The 10,834-nt window shown below is 44.5% G+C and overlaps 1 protein-coding gene across 1 annotated transcript in view; it reads right to left on the bottom strand.

The window, feature by feature from the left end:
* Positions 1-345: 345 nt before the first annotated feature.
* The window catches only part of BUD13 (BUD13 spliceosome associated protein), a 28,685-nt gene continuing 18,196 nt past the window's right edge, over positions 346-10,834 (bottom strand). Inside the window, exons 5-11 of the mRNA XM_088481357.1 lie at positions 8,398-10,568; positions 6,273-6,460; positions 5,738-5,837; positions 5,371-5,509; positions 4,498-4,682; positions 2,518-2,599; positions 346-1,129 (exon numbers count right to left, since the gene is read on the bottom strand). Coding sequence (XP_088337483.1) covers positions 1,036-1,129; positions 2,518-2,599; positions 4,498-4,682; positions 5,371-5,509; positions 5,738-5,837; positions 6,273-6,460; positions 8,398-10,568 — 2,959 coding nt within the window. The 3' untranslated portion in view covers positions 346-1,035. The remainder of the gene's footprint in view (positions 1,130-2,517; positions 2,600-4,497; positions 4,683-5,370; positions 5,510-5,737; positions 5,838-6,272; positions 6,461-8,397; positions 10,569-10,834) is intronic.

Raw genomic sequence — 10,834 nt, 5'->3', positions numbered from 1 at the left:
CTAATCATAGTAATAAGTGACGAGGATAATGTTCTGAGAGGCAACATTTTTGTTTAAACCAAGATTATATTTCAGATAAATTGAATTGTGACATTAACTAAACTAGAAAAGCTGGTTAATTATTCAGTTGTATAGTAACTAGTAATTGTCAATCAAATTTATAGTGGGTTATTTCCATACACTTCTTAGGGGTCATTACTTTGAACATACATGTCTTCGAATACATAAATACTGTGTTTAGACCACCTCGTATGCTGTCTGGTGCAGTGCAAAAATAAATCATGATATTGTGCTTTATGATGTCCGTTCATGTTGTACTAGAAAATAAAATGTGACAGATTCATTTCAAAATATGATCAGTTTATTTTGGGGTTTTGTTTTTTAATTACACTATGAAAAAAAGACCTCTGAGAGCTAACCATATATGGAGCCATTCTACCAGGGAATTTGAAGCACCTGTAAGCTTTAAGCAATAAAAGACTACACTTTATGTTGAATACAAATAAGGAAACATTTAATTTCATACAGACTGGAATACGATTATTAAAAACACAAGGGAAACCATTTTTTATTTAGTGGTGGTGTTAGGCAAAATTCATTTAAAAAAAAAAATACCCTGAAGTTTGTTCTCCTTTCAGCAACTTACAGACTGATGTCCTCTTGGAATGCAGAGGAAGCCATGTAGCATTGCGTACCCACGGGGTATATAGTTTGAAGCACATCCCAAGAGTAGTCCATCAGTAAACAGATAGGAAGGCAGGGCCTACCGTCATGTGTTTCTGAGGCCAGACAGGTTCTATCATTAAGAAATACTGCATTCTCATACTGCTCGGAAATACTGGCAAGACCTGTGCCCCATGTTGGCAGCCAGGAATACATTACATCACACAAAGATCAGGTCTACAGCTGTAGCCAGTGTGCTAGCTGACAAACAAGGGTCTCGCACAATACAAAGAATGTAAGTGAATATACTTCTTGCAATGTCCATGGGTGTAACGGTCCTGTCGATGATGTGACCGTAGACAATGGGGGAATTCACATATCTTCCACACTCCACTTGTAAGCTGACTCCTGAACAGCTTTCTTTTCGGATATTCTGGCAAAATACTTATTCTCAAATCCATTGGACCTGAGGGACAAGCAAAATGTCACTGCAGGCTGGAAAGAAATTAGCTCACAGATTTCGTAATTAAAACGATTTGCTATTTTGCAATAAGAAGAAAAAAAAAAAAAAAAGAAAAGACTACTTTTCTTTTTATTAGTCCATTCTGGACATATATTTACATGCAACACAATAACCAACACTATGCAGTTTTTGCTGCTATCATGATGTATTACGCCTTTGAATGACACGAATGGTGGGATCACATTTATTTATTTTTAGATTAATAGATTTTGCTTCCTATCTTCCACCTGTGCTTTTCTAGCAGGTCTTTGTATCACCAGGCACATGGGTGATGAAACCCAAAGCTGCCCATTGGATACAGCGAATGCAGAGGAATTTTGTTATACCCCAGGGCAATGAAAAGCAATGCTGTCTGATTATACAGCACATTAGTGAAAAGCACAGAAGACAGACAGAAAAGTAAAGTGATTATAATGAGACATGAAGAGACAGTGTGAAGTAGTGTTTGTGCTGGGTTCGGCCTGTCTGCCGAGGCTTCCCTGGTACACCTCTTCACAACGATTTGTACCACTCCATGCGTCTCTCTCATATTAGAAAGCATGAATAGGAAAGTGGCACAGGCCAAAGACGGAGCTTTGATTGGCTCTCTGCAGTGCATGGAAGTGGGATGCATAGGATGTTAGATCGTTAGGTCATAATACTGTTGGGCAGGGGCCTCCCTGCTAGAGATGCACAAGAGTCTAACAGGTGCCCAATAAAAATCTTACAAGAGATCTAAACCTCCTCCTGGATCACCGGATCAGTTTTCTTTCCTGATTAACATGGACCAACTTCAGGGACAGATACATGGAGTATGTAATTGATGTATCCTCTACTTAAAGAAGTAATATAAAAGTCTGGGTTGGGTGGAGAATTACAAAGCTATTCATTATAAATAAATCTGACTAACAAAAAAAAAAAAATTCTACCATTCCCGATGTTACACCAGCATAGGAACTATATTAATGACTGATGTACTTTACATTGTAATAGAAATCATTGAGAGGTATCTGTTTGTTAACTGAAAACTGAATTCAACAGACTTGGCATGGATTTAACACCATCAATTATACCCTTGTGGCAGTGGAGGACTGGGTAAGAAGAACAGGTACAGCTGGGCATGTGCAAGACTGTTTTGGTGACAAGATTGCATGTGTTTGAATGCTTAATGTGGTGGTTTAGTATTTATATCAAAAGGGACATTAGATGCAGGAAAGAGGTGAAGGAGGACTAGCTTTTTGTCCTCCAAGAGAAATGTTATATAGAGTGAGCACCCAAAAAGGTATTACCAGTGTATTAATCAGATTCATTAATAAAACAATAAATATATATTTAGCAAAGAGAAGTCATACCTGTCCAACCCATCCCAGCGGTACCCAGGCAAAATGTTAAATCTATTTGGTGGAGGGTTTGGACCCTTATATCTAGGGCGCTCTGGAAGAGAGGGGGTAAAAATAAAACAAAAAGTCATCATCACACTAGAAATGTATGGCAATATAACAATAGAAAAACGGAACATTATGAAATATAAATTAAAGTTGTTCCCTGAAGGGCAATCCTATCCATTGTAGGCACTTATGTACACTGGTCATAACTGTAATATTTCAAATAGATTATAAAATATACAAATATATTTCACTACCTAACGCAAGCCTACAAATTCACATTTTCACTGCTCAAATCGGCAAACAGGTAAACCGTGAGGGGCAACTGCTACAGTGTCTTTTGTACTGAGTGCAGTTCAAGGAAAGAGTCAGCCTCTAGAACACTTTACATATCTTATCGTTTGGATGAAAGAACCGTTTGCTACTAAGAATGATATCTATGCGAGTCAAGGAGGGAACACAAGTTCCCAATCAGAATGGGATTCTTCAGGGGCTTTAGATGGTGCCTCTAGTAATGAATCTGGAGAAAGCAGAAACACTTAGACCAGTGTTTCCCAACTTTAGTCCTCGGGAAACCCTAACAGTGCATGTTTTCCAGGTCTCCTCACAGAATCACAAGTGAAATAATTAGTACCACCTAAAATGCGTCAGTCCATAATGAATACACCAGGGCTCCAGTATAAAAATATGAGCTGCTAGGGCTTCCTAAAGGACTGGATTTGGGAAACAATGATCTAGGAGGTATAATCTGGATTACATGGAAATCTTGGTCAAACACCGAAGTCAGGTATCTCCATGTTGTCAATGTCCAGAGCCCTAAGTCTACAGGAAGAGACACTCCATATGGAGAAGGTAAATTGGCACCACTGTTTCTTCAGCAAGGTCTATGGCAGCAGCAGCAGTGGCTGGCATAGCTCACTGTTTAGGGTCCTAAGGAGTAGACGCTCAGCCTAAAAATAGCCCCTTTCAAGTGGCCTTTCTATCTGAAGACAAATTAGACTAAGTGACACACTAGTCCTCCAGCGGAAAGTCAAACAGTTTTCCACAGGAGTGAAGGTTCTAAGAATGAGAATAACAAGCAAGAAACCCTTTTTTAAATATATATGAGCACAAAGTGGTCCTGAAAGCCAATCCAACTTCATTGCCAAAAGTATTATCAACTTTTCATATCAACTGGGAGACTGTATTACCTATCCCCTTGCCCATAACCACAAGATTACAGAAGAAATCATGCAGGCATTTAAGGTATATAGGCATAAGGTTCCAGAAATACTAGGAACAGGCAATACAAGACATGATAACATCTTAGGCATAAAGCTCTGTGACAGAGCTTTCAAAGGAAGCAGGGCAGGACATATACCCATACCTTCTCTACTCATTATCATACTGATATGCTATCCTCTTCAGACTTATGGTTTGGGAGACATGTTCTCAACATAGCAGTTAGGTAAACTTCTGATTATGCGGAACATGTGGTGGCTTAGGTTCTTTATAGCCCCCTACTATACTGGTTTGGTCCAACCTATTGAAATCCAGAAAATACCAGATGCTTCACATGCTGCAAGATATCCCATCCATGTGATTTGGAAGATGACATACAGCAGTGAGAGCTTGGGAAGTTACTCGGGCACAGGGGAAAAGGAGACGCCGCATTATATAGCAGACGGGGGCATTTTTTAACTAGCCTGCCTCTATCTAAACCTAGATGGGATACTATCTATTCTAATGACTTCCAATTGAGTATTACAACCAGAATCCTGAGCATAAAAGTAAGGACAAGGATATGTAAATCATTTATCATCAACTAGAAGACTTGAATTAAAACAAAATAATAAAATGAGTGAAGTTTCCTACGATAGAAGCACTTCTGCTAAAGGCAAAGCTTTCATGGAATTAAAATCTTCTACATTTTATTTTGATGGTAAAAAAAAAAAACCTAAAACCTACCATTCTTTCCTTTGCTTTCTTTGTCCTTTTTCTTTTTCAGGAACTTTGCCATTGGATCTCCGTCTCTCTCCTGTTCTCGTAACATGCGGTCCAAATCAATGTCATCAATGTATCGAGCCAGAGGTTTTGTCATCTCTCGAGCAGCATCCTGCAGATTCTGCTGCTGCTTTTCCTTCTGTGCCAGACTGAGGGAAAGGGCACACCATTATCACACAAATCATGACTTCTAAGGGGTATATTTACTAAAGTGCTTATAGAACTGGAGTTGTTGCCCATAGCAATCAGATTCTACTTATTTATCTAGCACCTTAGAAGACAGCTAGAATTGGATTGGTTGCTATGGGTAACAACTCCACTTCCAAAAGCCTGCAGTTTAGTAACTATACCCCTAAGTGTAATCTTTTCACTCTGTAGCTGATTCCTGTATAGCAAGAATGGATTCTTCCTAATGCTCAAACTTATGTAAAGTTCAGTCCTACGCTAAGGCTCTCTGCAAAATCATTAATTCTTGGCTCAGCTTATTCCTTAATTGCTACTTCAACCTTTATACTAGGTCTTTGTTATGGTCCCCCATACCTGAATTATGGAGGTTTCGCCACTGAATCCAATCCAAAATGTTGTAGGGATTTATGTGAAGAGCATCCCCACAACAGAAAGCAGGATGATCCTCCTTATGTTGGCACTGTCCCCTCATCGCCACACTTCAAGCTAATGTTGTTTGAGGGCTCAACACAATAATGTTGGCAATGAGACTGATAATTGGCTTTTAAATTCATGCCTGGCACAACACCTCATTTAACACCATTCACTTTCATCATCTCAGTATGCCTCCCATTTAGCTATCATGTCAGGCTTCATCGTAGGATTTCTTACCCCTTTCCCCACTGGGCATACATCGCGTCCCTCTTATCCTGAATAGCCTGTTTCTGCAGTTGCTGTTCATGTTCAGCTTCCAAGTCTCTGCGTTTTCCACTCTTGTCTCGAAAAACTGTCTTTGTGTTCCTTGAATCATCTGGATATATTAAAGAGGACACGATTAAAGTAATTAGCTAAACAACAACATAGGGCTACGAGTTTGAAGAGCAAGGGTGGGGTTTCTACTACTAAGGTGAATTTAGCAGTTAAGAATTTAAAAAGATCTTGTGCTTAGTAAAAACACTCACTTAATGCCTAAAGATAACCATGCTACAGTGTTCCTGACCACGATACTGTGCACAGCAGCGGCACGTTCCCTACTCACCTTCCAGGTGCTTGTTCTCTCTCTGTGCCCTCCTCTGCTCTTCTTTCTCTTCTCTCAGAACCTCTGCAGAAACCAGGCCGGCTTTACTACCAGACAGCATCTACAATTGGCAGAACTGTGTTATACACCTCCTGCTACATTTGCATAATAGCAAGGACGTAACTGCAAAGCAACCTGCGTGCAGCTTTGCTATTGCGTTCCTTGCTGAATCACCACCCCCGCCCCTCGAGTTTGGTAACTTCTGGACTTGCCAAATTAAGATGGCAGCCTTTAGGAAAAGCTATTTTGGGGTACTTTTCCTGTCACTACATTGCATATACCCGTAGAGCAGTGATTCTCAGCTCCGATCCTTCTAACAAGCACAGGTAGGTAATCTATTTTGCTGGGTCAGTAACTATCCCACCTGCTCCAACTGACAGAAATCCTGGAAACATGACCCTGTTGGGGGTACTTGAAGATTGGAGTGAAGAAACTGCCATTTTGGGTGTGACAACCATTGTCACTCTTCACTTCAAACACCTTACACCCACTTTACCTTGGACCCAGTACTTCTTTGTGAAGACATAAGGTCTCTTTTGGATTCAGCTCTGAGCCGAGGGGGCGACAAGTCTGAGTCTGAGCCCCTCCTCTGTGCATGCCGGGGTGGCGACAAGTCCGAGTCTGAGCTCCGCCTCTTCTTATGCTTTCGCGGAGACAAATCTGAATCAGAACCTTGTTGCGCTACTGAAAATTGGGAGATAAATCAATGCATTAAAGTCGATTATGAAATCTAAAAATTTAGAAGAGTCAACAAATGTCTTTCCATCTGTTCCTAAGAGCTTTAAGAAGGTAAAACCTTGCACTGGAGGGGACAAGGAATACTACCAAAAGAACACGGGTATGTGATTTCTACATGCTGTAACTAGATGCACCTTCAGAGGTTACTGCAAAACATTTAAGACCCTGAACGCCAATAGGGGTATAAAGGGGGAAGAATATAAGTTTGCCGGTAAAATAAAAGTTGCTGTGATTCACGCTCTATGCCCAGTGTATCTAGAGTAGTGTTCACCATTCTAGTACCCTGCACTTGTCACAGCCTTTGCAGCTCCTCTTTCCTGCCTGGGGTGTTGCTCTCTGCTCTGGTGCTTCTAGCACACTCTGGTCTGTATCTCAGCAGTTTGTTGCATCAGCTGAGTGTGCTAGAAGTACCAGAGCAGAGAGCGACACCCCAGGCAGGAAAGAGGAACTGCACAGGTTGTGACAGATGAATGAACACTATAGAGTTCCCCCTGTTATGTTCTGGGTTGTTTGTGGACCCGGGGTGGTAGCAGGAGCGATCACAAAAGCAGATTTGAAAATAAAACTAGGATTTTTAATAAGTGCTTGAGTAGACATATAATGTGGCAGTAAATAAAAGTCCAGGAATATATAAATGTGCACAAGAGTTCTGTGGTGGGAGCAAAAGGGTTAATGTCCAAGTAGAAACAATTAGAGCTGTCCAGGTGTGCAGGTAGTGAAACTGAAAATAATCAAGCCAGGTATGCAGGTAGTGAACTGAAAATAAACAAGCCAGGTTTGCAGGTAGTGAACTGAAAATAATCTAGCCAGGTTTGCAGGTAGTGAACTGAAGCGCAGGATGTCAGCAGGCTCAGGCACTCAGGTATGGGCAAGGGTGATGGAGGAAGCGAGGTAGTCCAGTGGGAGCTAGGAGCTGACAGGCAGACAGCGAATTCACAGGAACAGGAAAGCACAGAGAACTCCCTCTCAGCTAGGCTGAGATACACGTTGCACTGGCAAAGAAGGAAGGCACTGACCCTTCCTAAATACCCCATGCCGTGCTGTTACTGGCCGGAGGGAACATGTGACTCACCAGGATTGGCCAGCCGCATCACATGGCCAGAAGGCAAGATGGCGGCGCCCATGCCAAACGGAACGGAGATGCCGCCAGGCCTCACCAGCGCAGAGTGACAACAGGGCCGCACAACAACGCGCGCAGCCAAAGCCCCCCGGCAGACACCAGCTCCGCCACCAGACAGCCCGCGCCACAACGACCTCACAGGTAACACCTGCCTAGCGCCATGCTGAAATACCCTGGCCGTGACACCCCCAATGCATGTTTGCTACAGTTGCAATGATACTGAATGGCACCTCTGAACTTGGCTTCACTAAGTTATCTTCAACTTATGAAACAATTAAAACTTGCTACACAATTTGTACATTCCTAACAATATACGGTATCGTCAATGCATATTCACCAGTAGTTGATTTTGTATTTTCTGGATTTCTTATACCTGTACCCTGAAGATCTGTGACAGTGTATACAATAAACAAGCCATACACATTAGTCCTCGATTATTCGGATACTTCGGCATGCTAGTGAAAACCTTTCATGTGAGCTTTTTATACTTTTCCCCTAAGTCTGTGCATACCTTGTGGACCTACAGACAAAACCACCATTCATTTGTCTGTTATGCAAATATACCTATTTTTCCCTTACTTATGTTTGTAAATTACGACTACAAATCACGGGCTTATTTTATGGAAACCTATTTACTTTATGTACATTATTAGCTACATATTTCAACAGATATTGTTACATATTTATGTACATATTTTGCAACAGCTCTAATTACTACTGGAATCTTCTTATTAAATTTGATATGTTACTATTTAAAATGCACCTTTTTTCGTTCTGCCTTGAGGTGGTGACTCCGCTCTGTTCCGGGTAGAGGAAAGGGTGGAATCGGAATCATGCCATTTGGAGGAATGTGGAAGGGATCGATCAGATCTCATCTTAACTGTTGAACTTCTGGCATTACAATGCAAACTTTTGCCTTGCTCACTCTTTTGGGAAAAGTCTGGAGGGTTCATTCGGTTTGTCCGATGTAGACAATCCGGTCTTTTATTTTTGATGGAAGATGGACTTGGAGAATGAGATGCTCTCCTATTTTGGGAGGATGAGGCAGAGTCTGAGTAATGGGGCCTCTGTTTGCTTTTGCTAGGAGAGAGATGCTTTCGAGAAACACGCGTGTCCCTGTGAGCTGGGGAGTCTTCTTGTGAACTCAGTTTAGCTTTGTGTGAGGAGAATATATCGGGAGAATCACTTCTTTTACCATGAGAAGGGTAATCCGGTCTTACCTTACGTGGTGGAGACTGTCCCAGGGAGGCCTGTTTGCCCCTATGCGGTTGGGAAGCGTATGGGGAGTCACGCCTGCCCCGCCGTGAAGGAGAGGTGTCAGGGGAAACCCGCCTGCCCTGCCGTGGAGGAGAGGCTTCTGGGGAGTCCCGCTTGCCCCGCCATGAAGGGGAGGTGTCCGGGGAGTCACGCCTGCCCCGTCGTGGAGGAGAGGTGCCCGGGGAGTCCAGTCTGCCCCGTCGTGGAGGAGAGGTGCCCGGGGAGTCCCGCCTGCCCCGCCGTGGAGGAGAAGCATCCGGGGAGTCCCGCTTGCCCCGCCGTGGAGGAGAAGCATCCGGGGAGTCCCGCCTGCCCCGCCGTGGAGAAGCATTTGGGGAGTCCCGCCTGCCCCGCCGTGGAGGAGAAGCATCCGGGGAGTCCCGCCTGCCCCGCCGTGGAGGAGAAGCATCCGGGGAGTCCCGCCATGGCGGAGAAGCATCCCGGGAGTCACGCCTTCCCCGTCGTGGAAGAGAAGCATCTGGAGATTCCCCCCTGCCCCGCCGTGGAGGAGAGGCATAAGGGGAGTCCCGTCTGCCTCGCTGTGGAGAATAGCCGCCTTGGTAGTTTCTCCGGCTTTGTTGTGGAGGAGAGGTGCCCGGGGAGTTCTTCCTGCCATGTCGCACCGGAGGCGCATCTGGGGAGTCCCGTCTGCTAAGCCGTGGAGGAGGCACGTCTGGGGAACCCCGCCTGCTACGCAGTGGGGGTGGTGCGTCTGGGGAGTCTTGTTTGCCACGCTGTGAAAGGGAAGGCTTCTGGTAATTAAGTCTTCCCCCTCTTAGATGGGAGGTCTTTAATGCATCAAATTGTCTTGTTTGGGGAGCAGAAGGCTCTGGCGAGTCATGTTTAGCTCGTCGAGCAGAAGTTGGATCTGGGGAGTCATGTCTCAACCTTTGAGGTTTAGAAGAGTCCGGGGAGTTACATTCTCTTCTTTGATGTTGGGAAGAGTCTGGTGAGTCATGTCTCTTTTTACGAGGTTGCGAAGAATCTGGAGAGACATGTCTGTCCCTTTGAGATGTAGAGGGGCCTGGACGGTCACGCCTGCCCCTTCGAGGTGGAGATGGGTCTGGAGAGTCACGCCTGCCCCTTCGAGGTGGAGAAGGGTCTGGAGAGTCACGCCTGCCCCTTCGCGGTGGAGAAGGGTCTGGAGAGTCACGCCTGCCCCTTCGCGGTGGAGAAGGGTCTTGAGAGTCACGCCTTCCCCTTCGCGGTGGAGAAGGGTCTGGAGAGTCACGCCTGCCCCTTCGCGGTGGAGAAGGGTCTGGAGAGTCACGCCTTCCCCTTCGCGGTGGAGAAGGGTCTGGAGAGTCACGCCTGCCCCTTCGCGGTGGAGAAGGGTCTGGAGAGTCACGCCTGCCCCTTCGCGGTGGAGAAGGGTCTGGAGAGTCACGCCTGCCCCTTCGCGGTGGAGAAGGGTCTGGAGAGTCACGCCTGCCCCTTCGAGGTGGAGAAGGGTCTGGAGAGTCACGCCTGCCCCTTCGCGGTGGAGAAGGGTCTGACGAATCATGCCTGCCCCTTCGAGGTGGAGAAGGGTCTGGAGAGTCATGTCTGCCCCTTCGAGGTGGAGAAGGGTCTGGAGAGTCATGCCTGTCCCGTCGAGGTGGAGAAGGGTCTGCAGACCCCAGAGAACCAGATTCAGACCCCTTAGCTGATGTTGTTTTGGGGATATCCATTCCTGCACTAGAGGTAGAACAAAAAAAAAAAAAAACAGGAATAATGTTTTTAATATTAAAATTGCAGCAATCAAAAGCAGATAGTTATCACAATAGAGACATTTTCAATCTCACCAAAATTGTAAAATGCCCTAAATCTAACTAGTTCCAAAATAAGAAATAATCAATTAGTGTAGCAAGGAAAAAAAAAGAGTAAATAAATCATGGAATGTAGGAGACTGCGACACTCCCACAGAACACGGTATAATTAGGTTTACAATAGAGGGCTTTTAA

The sequence above is a fragment of the Taudactylus pleione genome, unplaced genomic scaffold (assembly GCF_031769625.1).
Source record: "Taudactylus pleione unplaced genomic scaffold, aTauple2 ptg000270l, whole genome shotgun sequence".
Lineage (NCBI taxonomy): Eukaryota > Metazoa > Chordata > Amphibia > Anura > Myobatrachidae > Taudactylus > Taudactylus pleione.
Note: the sequence above shows the minus strand (reverse complement) of the source record. Positions and strands in the feature narration are given on the sequence as shown.